Source organism: Palaemon carinicauda, chromosome 30 (genome assembly GCF_036898095.1).
Source record: "Palaemon carinicauda isolate YSFRI2023 chromosome 30, ASM3689809v2, whole genome shotgun sequence".
NCBI classification, from domain to species: domain Eukaryota; kingdom Metazoa; phylum Arthropoda; class Malacostraca; order Decapoda; family Palaemonidae; genus Palaemon; species Palaemon carinicauda.
In genome coordinates, this window is record NC_090754.1 from 25,754,341 (window position 1) to 25,776,620 (window position 22,280).

General features: G+C 34.2%; 1 protein-coding gene across 1 annotated transcript in view; it reads right to left on the minus strand.

The window, feature by feature from the left end:
* Positions 1 to 303: 303 nt before the first annotated feature.
* Positions 304 to 22,280, minus strand: part of LOC137622935 (macoilin-like) — a 130,196-nt gene continuing 108,219 nt past the window's right edge. The window contains 1 exon segment of the mRNA XM_068353510.1: positions 304 to 7,959. Within this exon segment, the coding sequence (XP_068209611.1) occupies positions 7,726 to 7,959 (234 nt within the window). The 3' untranslated portion in view covers positions 304 to 7,725.

Genomic DNA, 22,280 nt, shown 5'->3' on the forward strand with positions numbered 1-22,280 from the left:
AACATAGAACTTCTGATATTCACGAATGGTAAAAATATGTATAATCACTTTAAGGATGAAAAAATCTCCTTCATTCATCCAATAATGTTGGAGAAACCACTTGGTTTATTCTTCAATAAAGTTTACTACATAATAATTCTTGTGTGCATATAATAGACTCCCTGTGATAATTCTTCAGCCTTTGAAACAACACCAACAATATGGATGCTTTCAAATTCTATTAACTAACTGGTTTGAACATATTTGTGGCAAAATAAAAAACTCAATTTTTTGAAAATGACTGGGGGTAAAAATGAAATGCACTTATAAGCGGAATAATGGCCCTGCAGGGTCCATCTGTTTATTAGGACTGAACATGAATTTCTAGAGAGCTCCTGGACCTCTCCAAAGGTCCATTGTGACCGAGCATTGATCCGCAAATCCTCCACCACTCACACCCACCTCACATGACCAGTGAAGCTATCAAAGTGGCTGCGGCACTGAGGAGTCCAGCTCAGAGTGGTCGCCCCTTCAAAAGGTGACCTTCTCTTATTACAGATGTTTCAGCTTTACTAAATTTTAATTTGCATCAGGAACAAAACTTTAAAGTCTCTTTTTGCAAGGTTTTGCACTTTCAAAAGTTGTGTAAAAGCTTTTAGTCTTCTCAAACACTGAAGTTGGACCACTGAGAGCTTCCTCTTCTAATATCTGGGTTATCTGACATATCCAAATTGAACTGTAATTTTTTTTCAGACAAAATGTATTCTTCACAAATCAACTGAAAATCAGCACTGACTGACTGTCCCATGCCACAGCTGTCCTCTGGATCACACTACCTTGAAAAATGGCTGAAAGCTCATTGGTTGGGGTAGCTGAGTGTAGCTACATGAGCAGTTTTATTTGCAACCTGAAAGAGTGGACCAAAACATTTTCCCCAAAGGGCAGCTGGACTGAAGATGGCTCTAAGCCGCTCTACTGGTCTTGGCGGCTTGGGCTGAACCCACTATCTTGGTTCACAACACGTACGGCAAAATGAAACACAACATTCACTTACATCAATGGTGCAAGATGCAGTGCCTGGAAGCTATCATATTAACCATAAATGATCCTTTAAGTACTGTACCACACTTCACTAGGATTTGTAAGTACAAAAATAATACATTCCTTTAATTAACAGAGGAGGAGGAAGAGTTGTCAGATAACTTTTGACAAGGAAGGACAAAACTATGCTTCTCATAATCTCAGAGCAACCATCACCTCCACCAATTTACCACCACCACCACCACAACCACAGCTTCCTGCTCCTCCTCCTCACCCTTCACCTTGTAGATAAAAATTTCCAGTGCTAACGTCACACTCAGCTACCAGGTACTGCAACTGGCAGCACATTTATCAGTACCAGTCATATGTTGACTTTTGTAATGACACAATTCAAGACCAAATGGTATTAAACTATTTCAATACTAGTAAAGCAGAAACAGAGGCAAAACAATGTGACACTCAATGCACAAGAAAAGAGAGGGAAGCACATTTACTGATGTATTGAGACTTGTCTCCAGTTCAGCTCTTTCAAACATCAGCACAAAATCATCACACTGAAATGGAGAAAACTTTTGCGGATAAAGAGGTCTGATTTACTAAATGTGAATATGTAATATTGTACTGTAACCATCTGGCAGGTTAACCTCTTGATCACAAAGTTAAAACTCATAAAAAAGGAGGAAAGTTTTGTAACAATTACAAACATAAATCATCAATATATTGTATACAAAATTAAACCTACCTAAAACAAAGATAAGTCAGGAGAGAAATATTAATCTTTTAACTTACTGCAAAAAATTATAGAAATCACAAATTGTATAATTTAGTGATAAGCAAATAAGAACAGATCAGAAACAATTCTTAACGTGACTCTAATGTCGATTTGTCTACATGATCATGAGTGTCTAGGTAGTCTAGGCAAGGTGAAGTCTCTACCTTACAGCCAGTGTATACAATTGTTGCCATCTCTCAAGGCAGATAAGTGTGCTCCCCATCTCTTTCACTTGTTTACACTACAGTACTTTATTCTAGGCTCAGTGAGGGTCCCTTGTTTATTTCTCTTCCCCAACTGACAAGAGGGTGAAGCTCATCTACACCAAATATGAATGTCACAGAACAAAATACAGTTTTACCCTTCTGGAGTGAGTTTGTAACACAACTTGAAAATATCACAACAGGTCAATATCACAAAGATAAAACATTTGTGCCTTTGGTTCCAAGAAATTACAGGAAAGCAAGAGAAAGAAAAAACAAATATTGGGAAATATTATGCAAGAGATAATCCTTTTCTTCCATACAAAATAAACATTTCATCTCACTGAAAAAATCCTCCAAATAAATCTTGGAAAGTATAAATAAATATAAATATTGAACCCTAAATATCTCATTGGTACAGCAGGGCTTCATGGAATTAGATACAAAAATATTGATTTCTATGAAACGTGATTTCCCATGAAGACGCATTTGATTAAAAAATAAAATTTTAGCCGTCACTGCATCTCGACTTGAAAAAAATTCTCAAAAACAAAAGACAAATAAAATGAAACAGAGGAAAACCTGCTCCAAACATAAAGCTATTTTACACACATACACCAATCAGTTTTGGACTACTAATCTGGTAATTAATAGTAATAAAGACATCAAGTTTTACAGCAAACACACTTGTCCATATCTCCCAAGTGTCCACTTGGGACCATCTACTTTACCTTACATCATCATCTGACCAGAATTCAGTTATTCTAGCAAATGCCATTCTAAACTTAATTCTCTTAAATTGTGCACAAGAGGTGAGGGAAAATTCTGGTCGCAGTCCTACTTTAGCCACACATATTCAAGGGTTACTTGAACCCAATGAAATCCCCCACTGAGCAGTTTTATGACAGGATTACACCACTAAGAAACATTCGAGTATTATGCGCCCATAGAATGTAGGAAAGAAGAATGAAATGGTTTATTTAGGCTACAGAAAACTGCCTTCACGATATTGCGTCTTTCTCCATCTTAGCCCTTACCCAAAACCGGTAAACAATGTCTCTAAAAACTCAGGAGACTAACATATTAGATATGTACCTGGTTATACTGAAAATCTGTTACATTATAATGTAAATATGACACCAAAGGAAATAAACAAACTTATTTTAATCAATTAATTTCACACAGAGCATCAATGTGAGGTTTATACATACTGTACATGAAAAAAAAGAAATACCTTGAGAATAAGTCATTAATGCATGTATGTGTGCAAACATAAATACAATACCAAGTGAGTGCAAATGACTTTGCACGTGTTTGCGTATACATAGTTTGTTCGTGTATTCAAATATGTGTACTCTGAACACAAAAATGATACAGTACATCATTCTGGCTGCCAAATTAATGAAACTTCAAATCAATTCACAAATCAAAATTTTCTAATAACACTTAATGAAGATGTATCACATATATACAATAATACAAAATAGCTTAAGGCTTTATTTTCATGATTTAAGTGCCCTAAAAATAACTTTTACTGTTCTTCACAAATACAAGTTTTCAAAAAAGTTGATCCCTCATTAATTTGACTAAAACACATTTATGGCCCAAAAATCACAGAATAAAATATACCCTACACTGTATAGTACCATATCTAACTCTAAATTAGCAAACTTTTTTGTTACTTTTCTTTTACCAAACATTACAAAAATTCAAATGGACAAGGCAAAAAATATATACTGATAGCTTCAAAAACAACCGAGTTTCAAAATAGCCAACTTGGATTATGCTTTTCATTATAAAGCCTTTCAACAATGGTGAGAGGTGGGTTTAAAAATAAGATAAAGAGACCCCTAAACCTTTGTAAACAAGCTGTAGCTATGCACTAAATATTTAGGTGTTAGTATTTAAAAAAGATATGTACTTCTAAAAGTTTGTAATTAATTAGTTCAAACTCTTCAAACTCCATCAATCATAAAATCATTTTCAAACGTTCTGAACAAATGCTCCAGCCTCTGAATTTTAATTTCCATTTTGAAATATTTTTTATTTCCTATTTTACTTTCTTTCCACATATTCCCAACTTCAAAAATAGAACAACAACTAAATCTGAATCAAATAACGAAACTGGCAAAATAATTCCCTCCACTGAAGCTTTTGATTCCATCCATACTTAACCTTTTTATAATCCTCCAAAACACATGACTAATGGTTTTGGAAACTGGATATCATAGTCCTTGAAAAACAAAACCTTCATTTAATAGAACAATATATCCTAATGATATCTCATTCTGTCAAATGCCATAAATTCAGGCACATTTTCCCTTATCATTACCAGCTTTATCTAACAAATGGAGATAATATTATCCAGTACTAGTCCTTATGAATGGTTTACAAGGCATATCTGATGAAAACGAACAAATTCAATATAGATAAATCAAGAAACATTATCTTTGCCATTAAGAAATAATATTACTCATTACAAAAAATGTAATAAGTAGGAAAAAAAGGTTATAAAGAAATAAGAACACCTCTGAACAATTCCCGAGAAAATATCTTAACCTGTAATCTATATGAGCATACACATTGGGAAATAAAACTACATTAAGTACATGAAGATACAGACACTACTTGTCAGATTTGAAACTAGCCAGCATCAGATGAAAACAAAACATAATCTTCTTGTAATGTAAACGATATTGTGGCAATTTCAAATACCAAAAACTAGAGATCAAATTAATAGCAGGATTTTTTATTGCATAAATATCATTATGCAAATTAAATTAAAATTTAAAAATAATGAGTTCTCCTAAGAAAGTACTCAGATGGAGACATAACCAAAGGGTTAAGTTCTCCCAAGGAAGTACTCAGTTGGAGATATAACCAAAGGGTTAATTTCCTTTTAGAACAATTTTCTTTGCTTAATGAGAGCAATAATTTTCTTCAGAGGAACTAAAACAATTTGTACTATGGCACTTAATCTATCATAAATAAAGATTGACTATTTACAGTGAAAGCCCTGTGACTTTCCTATGAAATGAATTTCATGCAATATGTGTATATATATGAGAGAGAGAGAGAGAGAGAGAGAGAGAGAGAGAGAGAGAGAGAGAGAGAGAGAGAGAGAGAGAGAGAATAATTCATACCAATAAAACATTAGATTTAACTAAAAGAAAGTTAAATAATTGACATATTTTTCACAATATGGATGAACATGTGAAACCATCTGGAAACCATCATAAAGGGTTAAATACTGAGAGACTACAAAATATTTAAATAATCTTCCATTTTGTGGTAAAATTTGCACAAATTATCGACGCAAATAAAGCCAGTAAGGGCTTCAAAATCATATATCTTTTATGTTTGAAAGATGAGATTTGTCCCATCATGCAAAAGCAGAAGCATGGTTCTGCCTTTCAATCTGAAACCTATCTAATAAATTAGTAGGCACTCATGAGGAGAGAGAGAGAGAGAGAGAGAGAGAGAGAGAGAGAGAGAGAGAGAGAGAGAACTATTTTAAAGTGTGCTTATTGCAGTGTCCTTGGAAATCTCACAACTGATGCTCTGCTGTGAATCTTTTAACATAACAGAAGTAAATCAAATGTCAACCAATTGCCTTTAGAGTACATACACACTGTACTATGATTATCAATATCATTCTTTACTGCCTCAACATAACATCTCTCAATATGCAAATAGGAGAAACTACCTTAATGCAGCATCATCAAAGGCTTACCAGTTTGGGTATAGCCTACTGTAACATGACCTCCATACACCTTTGAAAAATATGGAAACATTTCCTGGCATCTATAAAACCATCATTCAATATGAAATAACGTTCATAAATCTTTGATAAGAATGAAAGAAGACAATCTCTTAGTTACAACAATTACTGTAGGCCATACCCAAAATAGTTTCACATTTCAGGTACAAATGAAGGCTCTTTTTACCACAACACATCCTTCAAGATACCTTGCTATGCTTATAATCAGTATTTTGAAACCAGCTTTGACTTATCTTGAAGGTGATGGACAAACATAATTGAATTAAACAGATTTTTCAGTGAAAAAATCTTTTAAATAGCAACAGTATCTACTAAGATGTTACTCAGTTATGCGTTAAACATCTGAATGTTATAAAAAAAATCATCACAAGAAGAGAGATGTCAAATGATTACCAAGCAGAATTTGACCGTAAAATGAGAAAAAGACCAAGAAGTTGACAAAGGGACATCAAGAGTTCTGATATCACACCTCCCTATGGGATGGAAGGTTCCTTACAATGAGAAGGTTAGCATTAGTTAAAAAAAAATAGTTTATAGCATAAAAACAGGAATGTGTCTATCAAATAGGCAGACTTTGGAAACAATTGAAAACATATAGTGTTGAGAAAATGAAATGAAATGAAGAAAAGATTGAAGGATACAAAAGCAAATACACAAAACCTATGTCACAGGAGCATATAGAACCATGAAACAACCAGTAGTATAAGAAAAAACTAAGAAATCCTGACATACAAAACCTAAATACACACATGCATACATACACATTGTAACTGAAAGATCTAACCTCACTTTACACAAAAGCTATTGTCAAACTTTTGATCTCCTACAGATCGAATTTGAACCTAAGAGCTTCATCTTAAAAGACCAACACTACCTTCAAAGTTACAAAAACACAAGAGACGAAAGAGGTAGTAAACACATCACTCTGTACAAATAAATGTGATTTTGAAAATAAATTTGAGAATGAGGAATACAAAAAAAAAAAAAAAAAAACAGATAGGAGAAAGTTAAACTTCTAGTAGTCAAATTTCAGCATACTTACATTGAAAAATGTAACTTAAGCACAATAAACCTATTCAAACAAGCCTATAAATGTTACTGTTACCAAAAGGTTCCATTATCATAAAGTTAAATACTGTAAATGATTACAACCTAGAATCAATCTACTTAACATGCTTGGATATTTAGATTTTTATCCACAAGACAGACAACAAATACTGTATGCTCAATATATATAGAAAGAATCCAAATTAATTTTGCTCTATTTCCCTTGTATTTTCATTATCTAACCAACATATTTTTGTTTTTATCAAATATTACTACTCTTTAATTTTGTCCCTTTTCTTTAACTTGAATAATTTACCCTAGATACAGAAATAATAATAGCAAGGGTAGCCTTTTGCTATAGAGGAATATCAACACTAAATCACACAGGTGTACTTGAGACACAAATATACCAAAACTGATTACAGGTATGGTAAAAAGAGCCAACTTTCACAATCTGTATAGAATGAAACATGAAGCGCTTATGCAACAATGCCAATTCTAAATTTGATTACTTATATTTATGCACTATCAATTGCTGAAATTGATTTCAGACACAACAGTTTAAACTGAAAATTACAAGACCAAGGATGAAAGATTTAAGAAATTATTTATGACTGATCACTGACCACCTTATTTTTAAGGACGTAGGTTAATTTCGTCCTATTCCACCGTATTAAATTAAAACGTTTGGGGTACGAGTTGCTTCGAATCTTTGACTTTCATAGGATGACGCAGGCTAGACAAAGCAAATAAGAATACCGAGGACAAAAACATGATAACCTAAACTTGAAAAAATTTATTCTATTTGTTCTAACAATTAGAATACCATCTTTACAAATTAAATACCATAGTTTTGCCTCATACACTTACCCCGACTCTACATGATTTATTCCTATTTTTACTTATGCTTCAGAAGTAACAGTTCCTTTTGGGGTGTAGACACGGGCATTGGGATCCAAATTTGAATGCTGTGGATTCTTAGGGGCTGGCGGAGAGATGGGCGCAGGTGGAGAAGTTGTGTGGGGACGGGAGTGGTTGGAGGGAGAGAAGCCCAGTCCGCAGAGATCCAGTGATGTTTCCATCAGGCCATCTACCATAACCAACGACGCTGTGGGATCCATGGGTGAAGATGTAACCTACAATTGTACAGAGATGTTATCAAAAATTTCTGAAGAAATGTCACTACTAATAATAGCTGTTTAAATATTGAAATTCTATGACTTTGGTATACTGTACAAGAACTCCAACCTTGGTCAAAGAGATATTTTTAATCTGAACTTAAAAATCAATAACTCTATATTAATGAAGCCTCTGGCTTATGACCAATTCCACATTATCAACATAAATGAAGGTGCATATGAAATTTTTTTTGCAATAATTCACAATCAGTCAAATCAAAATTGGAGTACTGTACAATACGTCTGGGAACTGCAGATACTAATCTTATCTGCTCTCTCTCTCTCTCATGCTTTAGTTTGTTATATAAGGGAAATTTATTCACATTTTTACATGTGTATTTTCAGTACAGCATAGTGTATTCTACTGTGTGTGCGTAAGCTTCTACATTGTTGCACTTTTAAACTCAAACGTTTATCTTTATTTTCAAAAAAATTGCTGTAAGTGCAGAAAAGGTCACAAATCAAAGATATATATAATAAAATCATACATTCAAAGACCTATTGTGACTTAATACTATATTAGGCCTTAGGTATAATGTTATGTATATATTTTTTTTCTTATATACAAAATTCCTTGAAATAACAATAATTTGGGTTTCTAAACTAACTTTCATAGCAAGATGCAAGAGCACATTGATACTCATTTATTCTCTTATATCATTTAAATATATTCAACAGTCAAAGTTAATGATTAAAATGCTAAATAGCCTTGTATAAGAATGCAAAGTAGATACTGTAATATAACATACAGGAAACATACATCCAACTTATCCTCTTGATAAAAAAGTGGGGAGGGAGACAGAAAACACTGACATTGTTGGGAAAATAGTATGGTACGATTCGGCGATGAATTTTTTAGCAAAATAAAAGAAATTGAATTTTATAAAACATCAATTACATAGTTGTCAACGATGCATGTTCTTCATCAGCTTTGATTACAATTCCCATATTTTCTATAAATTCTTGAAACTAACAAAGTACTGTAGCTTCCTTCCATGAGAATCTGGCAATATTACTTAGTAATGTCTAAACTGAACCCTTCCTACCAGTAAAGGATCATTAATGTGTCATAAAAAGACAATAAGAAAATATACCGCCACCTCATTTGCAAATCATTAGCATGGAGTTGGAAGAAGATATTTCTTTGCTAAGCAACTATATTGGAACCCAACTTCATATACAAGGAGGCAATTTACTAATAAGTTATCTGGAACAGTAGCATTGAAAAGATTCTCAATATTAGAAAATGAAAATGTTTTCAAGGCGAGACCAAGAAGGGAAAGAAGGTAAGAAACTCGTGAAAGCAAAGATTGCAAGATAAGAAATTTGTACATCCATTCAATAAAAGTAATTTGATGCAATCTCATATCCTTGCATTTCAAAATACCATCTCATAAGAGAGGATACTTAGTACTGCATGGGTATTCCAGGTACAGTAATACTGTACTAGCAGAAAACAGAGGAAACCTATACTTCACAAATAACTTCATTCATTTTCCTTTACCCTCAGCTTACATTTTGTGAATTATTAAGTGTAACCACTTAGGACGTGAATAAAATCCTCAACATTTTAAAAGTGAGAATTTTCTGTTCCTTTGTGAAAAAATTCCCCATTTTTCTTCCAACTACAGAGATAAATGTATTGTTTGAAATAGTATTAAAAGAGCTATCCAATATATTTTATCATATTATGAGGATTATTTACTCGAGAAAATGTCAATGAAATATCTTCCATGATTATGGTGGAATTGTCAAAAATATCTCAAATTCTTCTGTTGAATTTTACTCAAAATCTATAAATGTTATAACTTGGAAACTTTTAGTATGTTGCTAAGTCACATGTCTAAGCATCATGAAATACATACAGTACAGCAAAAAGCATCAATCTCTACATTATTTAAATCATAGTGACAAGTCCTCATAAAGGATAATAACTATAATGGTTTAAAAGTTGTCTACAATGCTTTTGAAGACCTAAATATTGTTGTCATCTCTATAGTTTATTTCCTTATTCACAAGGACTGTGTTCTGAATAGTTGTTTAGTGTAAATTAATAATTTCGATAGGATACAATGGTAAAGTTTTTGATTAAAATAATTAAAAACAAATCATGGTCTTGTTCAAGGAATCATTCGTAAAGTTGAGTCAATCTTATGTAGTTTCTCCCGATGGCAGGAAGACACCTCCAGATAGGGAGACAGGTCAGCTCTATTTTTGAGAGACTATTGCCAAGAAGCCCATACTCTACGAGCACTGTAAAACAAGATTCTACTGAAGAGGTACAACTTGGGAAAGCATTTAACGGGTAACCCATTACCCCTCCCCCACAACATTGGTATTTAAGGTATTCAATGTAATGTAGCAGTTAAGAATGCTTGCATTTTGGTTGAATTGAATTGAATTCAACCAAAATGCAAGCATTCTTATGCATTTTGGGCACAATCTACCATTAATCTAGCCAGTAAGCTGTGCAATATCCTAACGCCGTACTGTAATGGAAAGTGTTCTGTTATCGCTAATTGAGTCGAAGGATTCCTTTGAATAAGAATTAAAGAAACCAAGAAATTAAGGTTGTTCTGTGTGGATTAGCGTGTTCCAAACTCTTGACACACTACGTGATATAGTACTGTACAAGTATTCTTTGGAGAACCCTCTATGGCCCCAAGTTCAATAGATTAGGGGCTGTTTTTACAAAAATATCTCCCCGAAACTTGATGATCTATGAACAGATAAAAACCTAAGAGACATGAAACTAAATTGCCTGATTTTTGAGGTGGGACAAAACTGTAACATGGTGAAACTCCCACAGCAAGTGAAGGAACACTTGGAATCGACAGACCAGCCGCTGACGATGACCATGGTCTTATCACACCTATGGAAATACGATTGCCATCACTCTTCACTACTTGACATATTTGTATGATGAAATTGTGGTTGACAGTTGTGTATGCAGTTAGCCTACCTTTGAAAAGTCCATCTAGTCTGTCTGAGTTTGTAGTAATTTAAGGTAATGCAACATCAAATTTGTCTTGCAGTGCATTTTCCACCTAAGAAAATGTCCTTCCAAGTCTTTATTGAACTGCCAACTTTCTATTTTATATAGAATTATTTCCTATTTTCTAACAACTAAAATTTTAGTATCCTTGTTTTGTTTGGGAATTCTCATACTCCTCCTTTAGTATATGAATGAAGGGTTGGATTTTAATAAACTAAGAATAATCTTGGCCTTACTTATCTATATTAACGAATATTTCTGAGGACATAGGTGAATACAGTAATACGATTGAATAAATCTACTTCTTTTCCTCGAAAAGTAAGGTATATGTTTTTCTACAAAAGCAAAATAAACTTCATCCTATTATAGGTCAGAAAAGTAACATGAATCATACCTTAGGGAAGTTTGCTCAACAGCACTTACTTAATATATGCTAAACAGTTGAATAAATCCTTCATTCTACAATTCCCAGGAAAAAAAAAGTACTAACATATAATTCATAGATAAAATTAATAAATTTTCACAATCTTCTAGATGTGTTTACTCAAGGAATAAATACCTTTAGCATGGCTGTGTATATTACAATAATACAACACAAAATTAAGATTTTACAATCAAGAGATAGTACAACGTATTTCTAGAATGGCCAAGAGAAGGCCATGTTAATAACACGGCTGTATTTCATATACTGTACTATAAATGTGTCAACTGTCTTGAATATAGTTCTAAATCTCAATTCACTTGTGTTGCAACCAAAGGATTTAAGCTTACAATATGCAGGGATTTCTCCACATTAATTTTATTGCCTGGCAAAGAAATACAAAGAAATGCGTGTAAAAGCCTTTTCAGCAGGCAGGAAATTGATAAAAAGTTTACAAGGTATAATTTAAAATCCTTAACATCAACAAAAACTCTGATTTTACAGACAAAGTGGCAGCACAAGCATACCCAGCATGATTTGTCAAAATAATTTGAAAAGATGAGTCATAAGTACTTAACTGTGGTGAGACTGGAGTTTTTCCAGAAAAAAATGACTTGTGGGACTTGCATTCACAAAAATGCCAAACAAGTACTAGAGTTCAAGACAAGGAGGGGTCGACTGACTTTGGTTCTCTGTGGCAATGTGGCAGATAATAAGATAAGGACAGGAGTTAAAACTCAAAGAACCAGTGTGCTTTCAAGAATAAAAACAAAGGTATGCTGCAACACAATGCCAAAGCCTGGGACACTGCTGATGCCTTCAAGCAGTGGTTCAGTGATTGCTTTGGTCTAGAAATGAAACCATACCTTAAAAGAAAAGGGTAACCATTCAAGGTGCTGCTTATTGTAAACAATGTTCACACTCCCAGACATCCTCAAGGCATTGTGATGGAAAATCATGCCAAATACTTGTTAAAAAAACTACCTCGATCCTACAGCCCCTCGACCAGGGCACCATGCAGTGCATAAAAGCCACCGACAGGTAAGAACATCATAGACTTTCTAAATGAAAATAAGTATATAATGCTGTGAATACCTACAGTATACATAATGAATCAACAGTGATTGTAAAGGATTTTTGTTTATTTTTTCAATAATTAAAGTATGTACTGTATATATAAAAACACTGTAATAGAGTACATACTGTACTTTGGAAATGTAACTGAAATACCTATTTTCTATGCTACTGTACGCCTTCGCCGTACTGTTTGTAAAATTTAGTCTGTATGTATACAGTAATTCTTTGTACAAATGTTTTATAACATTGTTCCAGTACAGTATACCGATATAACGTATTTCCCGTGTCATAAGACACTTCTTTTTTCCCCCCCTGAAAAATGCCCTCAAAAATCACCCTGCGTCTTAACACTAAGATGAAGTTGTATAGGAGAGTTTGATAACCCTCAAAACATCCCAGTAATGACATACAAACACTCACACTCACCAGACATAAAATATAAGTCTACAATTATCATTCATATGTAATAAAAAAAAAAAATTGATTTTGAATGCACTTTTTTTAAGTAATGAAGGTAGCAAGTTATTTGTTTTTGTTTTGGTCAACAGCTCATTACTTGCCAACGTCATCTACACGCAAACATGCCAACTAATGTTATCCGAGCAGATGACGCTAGGCTGCATTAGTTGCTTATGCAGTATTTATCTATTTTCTCATATGTTGATATTTTGTAATAAAGCAGTATTTTAGTAATGACTGTTGCATGGTTTCTGAAATAATACAGATAGTTGTTGCTGACGTAACCTTGAAAAAACATCTTACTGCAAATTGAGTCACACAAACAAACAAAAAATATTCCACCTAGTGAAATTTCTAGAGAATTCTCACAACTGCTCCTGGTAACTGAGCGTGTTTGCTAATACATTCCTCTTGCCAGGAATGCATCCAACTGACAACTCTACAGCATGGTACACTGCCGAGATGTGCAACTACTATGTCAACTCCAAAGAGGGAGCAACACCATGCATTCATGCATGATAATGCTAGAGAGTTATGGAGTCCTTTAACTGGCCAGACAGTGCTACATTGGATCCTTCTCTCTGGTTACGGTTCATTTTCCCTTTGACTACACATACAACGAATAGTCTGGTCTATTCTTTACAGATTTTCTTCTGTCCCCATATACCTGACAAGTGAGATTACCAAACAATTCTTCTATCAAGGGGTTAACTACTGCACTGTTATTGTTCAGAGGCCACTTTCTTTTTGGTAAGGGTAGAAGAGACTCTTCAGCTTTGGCAAGCAGCTCTTCTAGAAGGACACTCCAAAATCAAACTGGTGTTCTCTAGTCTTGGGTAGTGCCATAGCCTCTGTACCATGGTCTTCCACTGTCTTGGGTTAGAGTTCTCTTGCTTGAGGGTACACTTGGGCACACTGTTCTGTCTTGTTTCTCTTCCACTTGTCTTGTTAAAGTTTTTATAGTTTATATAGAAAATATTTGTATTGATGTTGTTGCTTTTCTTGGAATATCTTATATTCCCTGTTTCCATTCCTCACTCAGCTATTTTCCCTGTTGGGGCCCCCGGGCTTATAGCATCCTGCTTTTTCAACTAGAGTTGTAGCTTAGCAAGTAATAATAATAATAATTATAATAATAATAATAATAATAGGTGATGTCGTTGCTCATCAACACTTCCCGAGTGCTTTATCAAATGTTCATGGAATGTTTGCAGCACTAGAAAACCTGCTTGCATTTTCTACATGAACTACAGTTGCTATTCTTCTGCCGACCACACCCGTGCTGCAACCAGGCAGTCAAGGTGTGTGCCCCACACTGCATCAATGCACCTCCGAAAGTTGCATATCCAGAGGTTTGGAGTCAAGTTAGATTGCCCTGGTAAAATTTTCTTTATTCATCCATCAGAAGAGATTGGCAATTTTCTCCATCAACCCTCTCTCTTCAAACATTGCTATGGCTTTAACTGATTGAGGATAGTTTGTGAACACCATTGGTTTGCAAGATGGGGAGGGACCCAGCCTTAAAGATACTCAGTGCACAAGGCCTGGGTCTTGTCTCTGACAGGCTGCCTAATGGCAAGACAGGCATCCCCCTATTAATGGCAGCTTAAAAGGGGGAACACAAACCTCTGCATCCACCTTAGGTCCCTTCCTGAAATGGATAGGTTGGGGTCTTGACAAAAGTAACTTCTTATGCCTCTTCACCAGCTAGGCCACTAGCCCTACCACAGTGTCAGGATTTCTTAACTGCCTTCTTAGTCTTAGAGTGCACTATAGGAATTGCTACTGGCACTGGGATCATCAAGGTTACCAATTAACCACTGGCACTAGGGACCCCGGGAGCTAGCCAAACATAATGACTCCCTCAGAATATATATCAATAGGTTTGGCTTTTCCTTAGGTCAAACTTTTCTATACAAGTCAGCAATGCTGTTGTGCGGAAATCAGTGGGGGCACCCCACACTCCGCTAAACCCTGAAAAATTAATCTATGTAGGTTTGAGTTCTTCCTGCTCCTTAAGCATATTCTCTGTGGACATAATTAAGGGTGTAAACTAGAGACAATCACTATCAAGTACCTTCACCATCATCTTGAGCATTGCCAAGGATAACAACAGAGAAGAGAGCATTGTCTATTTTTCCTTCAAGAACGGGATAAAATGATCTGCACTCGGCACATGGGGTTTGATTAGAAACAATTATGGTCCTTACAAGAAGCACAGAGAGATTGTGGATCTACAACCAGCCAAGCCCTGAAATGCTTGCGGTGTTATCTCTTTTTCTCGGCATTTATGAAGTTTTGACTCACATTCATATTGAATCTCATTGACCATTTACTCTGTGAGAAAAAGAAAAAGGTTAAAGTCTTTATATAGGTCACAACACATTTCTACTTGTTGAGGCTTAAGACAAAAATGAAGTCTTTGACAGGAGAGAGGGCGGAGCCACTCGGCTACGCTATTTACCTGTCCTTAACTACCTCACTACAGTAGTGAATTCAATGGTCACTCTAGCTGTACTGAAGACATTCCCCATCTTAAAGGATGAAATATTTGTATCAGTGCAGGAAGAAATGTTCTACATTTGGAGAGGTCTATAATGGTGACACAAGGTACCTCAGGTGCTATGTTACAATGTCACAGGCATACGATGAAATTAAATGGCAAACACAAGAGATGCCAAATAAAAAAGTTTTTTAAAGAAAAGAAAAGGGGCTACTGATGAAGAAACCGTAGAAGACCAAGCACCATAAACATTGTCTGCTGCTGAACCAGTGTCATCAACATAGTCTGTTACTGAACCAGTATAATCAATGTAGTCTGCTGCTGAACCAGTGTCATCAACATCGTCTGTTACTGAACCAGTACAGTATAATCAATGTAGTCTGCTGCCGAACCAGTGTCATCAACATCGTCTGTTATTGAACCAGTACAGTATAATCAATGTAGTCTGCTGCCGAACCAGTGTCATCAACATCGTCTGTTACTGAACCAGTACAGTATAATCAATGTAGTCTGCTGCCAAACCAGTGTCATCAACATCGTCTGTTACTGAACCAGTACAGTATAATCAATGTAGTCTGCTGCCGAACCAGTGTCATCAACATCGTCTGTTACTGAACCAGTATAATCAATGTAGTCTGCTGCCGAACCAGTGTCATCAACATCGTCTGTTACAGAACCAGTACAGTATAATCAATGTAGTCTGCTGCCGAACCAGTGTCATCAACATCGTCTGTTACTGAACCAGTACAGTATAATCAATGTAGTCTGCTGCCGAACCAGTGTCATCAACATCGTCTGTTATTGAACCAGTATAATCAATGTAGTCTGCTGCTGAATCAGTACCATCAACATTGTCAGCAGCCAAGCAAAAACTTTGTTTTGCCTGCTACACTTCACGTATCCTAATGCAATCCACATCTCATAAACTTTCATAGAGTGACATGGATCCAGATATGCCCCGAGCTCTTTCATCAAGTAATTGGAAACTGCAGTCAAGCCTACACCATCACCAATTCATCATATTGGTGTAGGTATTCTCATCATCATTGTCATCTAAGGAGCATCGACAAGAAAAATGGAGCACCCAAGTAGTGTAGTTAATAGAAACAGCATACACGGTCTAAATATATACTGTTCTATGTACATATATAGTGTTGTGCCTGTAGAAAGTACATATTGTACAGTACCATAAATTGTACTATATTGTGATCGGTAATGTGTACAGTATAGCGTAATGTATTTTATAAATTAATTTTCAACTCGCCATAGAGTTTACCTAGCTTATTATCGACAACTGTAGGGATTTTCAGAACACATCAGCTGTAGATAAGAAGATTTTACTGTACTGTATACTTTACTAATGTTATGCCGAAGACACCCTCATATTTTGTTTTCCTCCCGTCTATCTTTCTCTCTTCCCCCAGCTATTACCAACAACATTTGGCTAACAACTAAAAACATAATTTTCTGCTTTGGTGACAAGAGGCATGCTAAATTTTTAGGAAAGTATCCATCTATTCCCCCTTATTTAGTCAAAGGCTTGATTGTGGGTTATCAAGCATAATAGCAATGTGATAGAGGAGAAAAAAGAGAGAGAGAGAGAGAGAGAGAGAGAGAGAGAGAGAGAGAGAGAGAGAGAGAGAGAGAGAGTCATAATACATATTTTTCTAGAAGTTTTAAATATGGCCTAATATCCAAGAAGTCTTTGAAAAAAAGATTTTAAATGTTTAAAACCAAATATATGGAACCAGAATTACACTTTTTGAAGGAAGCACAAGCAAACTATAAGGCCTTGAAACTCCACTACATGCCATCAACTTGTGTTTACATGATGTTGTTAGGATTTGTAGTGAATTTGGCAAAATTAACATTGATAAAAACTTTTTTTCACCATTGCTCCACCTCTTAGCTCTAAAGACAATTTCTTCTGAAGTGAAAATGAAAGTAAGAGAGATATAAAAAGAAGAGTAAGAAATTTCTACTATCGGTTGTGAAATAGATCTCGACATATTCTTCACACTAACAGTCAAGACTTTAGTTGGTTTAAAACTTAAGAAGATTTTGTACACTGTCTTCACTAAACTCCACATAGGTAGTAAGACTTGAAACTTTTAGTATACTATATAAATCTATTTGATATATTTCAAGTCTTATAGATTAATTTCATGTAAGATAAATTTTCACAAATCAAAGCAAAAAATTTACCAAGTAAATTGTTTTGCGATGTAACATCAGCAGTATCCTAAGAATGGAAGTCACTTCCCTTTCAAAAGCTTTGTGAAGCCCCAATATTGTAGCCTATGCAAGCCTATCTCAAACTGAATCCCAGCTATGCTCATTGCACCAAACAAGAAATATCTCTATGCAAAGTTTTATTACAAGATCAATAAAACTTTTCAATACTGTATTTGAAATATGAATATAATTTAGCTATTTCTTACCTAATATTTACACATACATTCTTTGTTTATCAAGACTTTGTATAACATTATTAGCTCAAGTTTTTACTGCAATTTTAAGATGTTTTTTTATCATTAATATTGTTCAAAATGTTCAATGCTGTATGAATTGTAATCATAGTTGTTTGAACTTCAATGTATTGTCTTGTTAGCTCATTATTTTGTAATTTTTCTTCATTTATTTAAATATTTTCTATATCTTCTGAGTGAATTACTTCAAACAGTCTAAAAGAGGATTAATTCAAACACAGCATGTTATACATTGATTTAATTGACTGAGAGCATAATGCAAGAGGGAGAGAAGTGTGCCACCAAGATGTCTGCATTGCAAGACAGAGCATCAGTAACCATTATAAGGTGTGCTGGCCTACTCGGGTGTAATACCTGGCACACAAAACTTTAACATTTATTTTATACTGTTTTAAGTTACTTTTTTTGTAAATTCTGGCTGTCGTGCGTTGCATGTGTTTCAGCCATTATCTATGTCTACTTGCAATTTTTTATCATTATACAATACTTTTCCTAATATATTATATGATAAAGTACTTATTTGCAAAATATTTTCTAAAAATTTTGTTCTGTACATTTAGATGTACATACAGTATTCTCAATACTAATAGTGTGAGAACAACTGATGAAAAAAAACTGGGAATGAAAAAGTTCTCATCAGTTGTTTGTTGTTGAAGTTCATCCCAAATCAATAAAAAAAAAATACTGAACAATTAACATTGAAATATATTTACAATATATTACCTTACAAATATACAGTAGCTAATAATTACTACTCAAAACGAAAGTATCAGTTCTGATTATATGGGTATTTATGATTGGCTTTTTATCAGTTCTTGTTTTTTTATAAGAGCATTAGGGTGGAGATGGATATAATCTTAAAAAAAAAAAAAAAAAAAAAAAAAAAAAAAAAAAAAAAAAAAAAAATGGAACTGGCACAATATGCAAGATATATAATTGAATCGTAAACTCTTCTGAAGACAGAATTTCAAGGGTCACTATGTGAGCTTTCATATTACAACCAAAAATACTCTCAAAAGCCACAATAACCTCACACACAAGTACAGCTCATGATACTGTATGAGACTGAAGCCCAGGATAATTGCGGTGACATTTAGCGGGAACTCTGCAATAAAAGATTGTTTACTAGTCATGATGTACACCGACTTGGTAGGTCATTTCTGTATTTCAACTTTTCTTCATAACCAAAACTTCCTGTTTTATTACAAAACATATCTTATGGTCCAGAGATGTCCTGGATTATCTGGTTATTCAGATATTAACCCTGGATAGGTACGGTCCTCGGACACCCCTTTAAGGGTATACTCGGACGCGAACGACCCCCGACGCCAAAAAAAATTCTTGAAAAATCAGTTTTTGCAGTAACCTCCTTTTTTCTTTTGCCAAAAAAAACTTCAATGAATGCTTAAAACAACTGTAAAGATAAATACTACTCATCTGCAGAAAAACTATTTATTATAAATATTTTAAAAAATTAAGTAGAAAAAAAAAAAGACCTGACATAAAAATTCATAAAAAAAAAGTTTATACATATATACACAAATCCTTTTAGGAATTGATTCTTGAATGTTTAGGACACATCTTGATGTATTTTGGATGAAGTCAGACCCATGGAGGTGAAGATCTGAAATGAGAAAAAAAGGGTAACTTTTTTTGGCCAAAAAAAATTGTCCAAATTTCATGAATTTTTTTGGGTACCCAAATGAAATAGGAAGTGGCTAATTTTTTTAGGGAATAAACATATGTTATCCTAAAATAGAAATATGTAAAAAAATCTTCATTATTTTGTAAATTACATTTATATCAGGGGCCATATCTAAAGGTAATTTTTTGAGTACTTGGAAATTTCGTAAAAAAATACATATATTTAATATATAATATGATATTTATGCAAGTAAAAAATATACCTAAATATCACAAATTCTATAGGGAACAAGAATATATATAGATAGGGCAGCTTACGCTTCGGATATGTCCACAAAATGGCCGCCAACCACACTGACTCAGACTCCCTAATCTGCCACTTGAAATGTAGGAAGGGTATGTCAATTTCAAGGTGTTATTTACTAATCTAATTATTATTGGATATGCATAAAAATTGTATGGTGGGTTGCTGGATAATTGTCGATTATTTTACGACTATAAAATTAAAATTCTGACCCAAAAAATTTTTTTTGAAGGGAAATAAAATCGAAAAAAAAAATGTAAAACAATATTTTAGCTAAAAAAATTTGATGATATTCAATCAAAAAAAAAGTAAACAAAATTTTCCGACAAATAAACATCTAGAGGAATCATTACTCTGTGATAGTTCCTTAGTACGTAGTAATTTTGAAAGAATTGGGAAAAAACGAAAAAATGGCAATCACCGGAAAATCGAACACATACCTATATATACGCCATATCTGGCTAAAAAAAAGATAGGCATGGGTAGCCAGATCATCTAGAAACACTTTCCAACACTATAAAAATATAAGTTTTGCGACACTACTTGCCAATTCCTTACGGTAACATGACTAAGCAAAAAAATGCAAAACAAATAAAAAGGAGCACTCGTGGAAAAATGGCCATTCTAATATACGGCATTTCAGAAAAAAAAAATTTCACCCACGTGCTAGACAAACCATCAAGGCATATTTTCCGACAAATAAACATATAAATGAAATATTACTCTGTGATAGTTCCTTAGTACGTAGTAATTTTGAAAGAAATGGGAAAAAAACGAAAAAATGGCAATCACAGGAAAATCGAACACATACTTATATATACGCCATATCTGGCTAAAAAAAATATAGGCATGGGTAGCCAGATCATCTAGAAACACTTTCCAACACTATAAAAATATAAGTTTTGCGACACTACTTGCCAATTCCTTACGGTAACATGACTAAGCAAAAAAATGCAAAACAAATAAAAAGGGGCACTCGCGGAAAAATGCCCAACATTCTAATATACGGCATCTCAGATAAAAAAAAAAGACATGCACGTGTTAGCCCAACCATCAAGGCACACTTTCTAACACATAAACATGAAAAAAAAATCAATAATATACGGCAATTCCTTACTACGTAGTAAATTTTTACAAATATTGAAAAAAAAACAGAAATTGGCAACCGCAGTTAAATACCCAATACACCAATAACTACGTCGTATCTGACAAAAACAAAATCACGCATGGGTAGCCAGATCATCTAGACACACTTTCCAACATTAAAAAAGCAAAAGTTTTACGACACTATTTCGCAATATCTTACGGAAAAATGACTTGGCAAAAAAATGAAAAAAAATTAAAAAGGGACACTCGCGGTAAAATGCCCGACATTCTAATATACGACATCTCAGATAAAAAAAAAGACATGCACGTGTTAGCCCAACCATCAAGGCACACTTTCTAACACATAAACATGAAAAAAAAATGAATAATATACGGCAATTCCTTACTACGTAGTAATTTTTACAAATATTGAGAAAAAAACAGAAATTGGTAACCGCAGTTAAATACCCAATATACCAATAACTACGTCGTATCTGACAAAAACAAAGTCATGCATGGGTAGCCAGATCATCTAGACACACTTTCCAACACTAAACAAGCAAAAGTTTTACGACACTATTTGTCAATATCTTACGGAAAAATGACTTGGCAAAAAAATGAAAAAAAATGAAAAAGGGGCACTCGCGGTAAAATGGTCCTCGTGGTGATGAACGACATTTTAACTAAAAAAAAAACATGCACATGGTAGCCAAACAATCCACCAAGACTTTCCACAACTGATAACCTATACAAGTTGCACCATTCTACGACAATTTCATAATACGTAATAACTTTGATAATTATGCAAACTACCTCAGAAGGGTAAACTCGGACGCGAACGACCCCGACACGTCTCAGAAATCGGGGAAGGAGTACAGCTACAGCAATACACATCTGGACACTACTAGAGCGTGTAGGGGAGACACCTCCTGCAGGTCGATCACCCACAAATTCAGTCACAGGGGTGAGTCACGTGAGAAAAACCTGTTTTTTTTTGACGCTCGGGGTCGCAAACGACCCACCGTACCTATCCAGGGTTAAGATGCCGGGTTAACGAAGATTTAGAGTACATTTCTTTCATGTAATTGAAAATCCCTTACTTTCACAAGTTTAATAAAAAAATAATTTGTTTGTGTTTGTCCTTGACTAAGTCTATGTTAATCAAAATTTGTTCATTGTTTGATCATGTACTGAATCAGAGAATTGCATTCATTTTAATAATCTAATCATGATTTTAAATGATCTCTTTTAATACTGTATAATTGAGCAAGGAAGAGTTTCAACTTTTTTACTGAAGGACA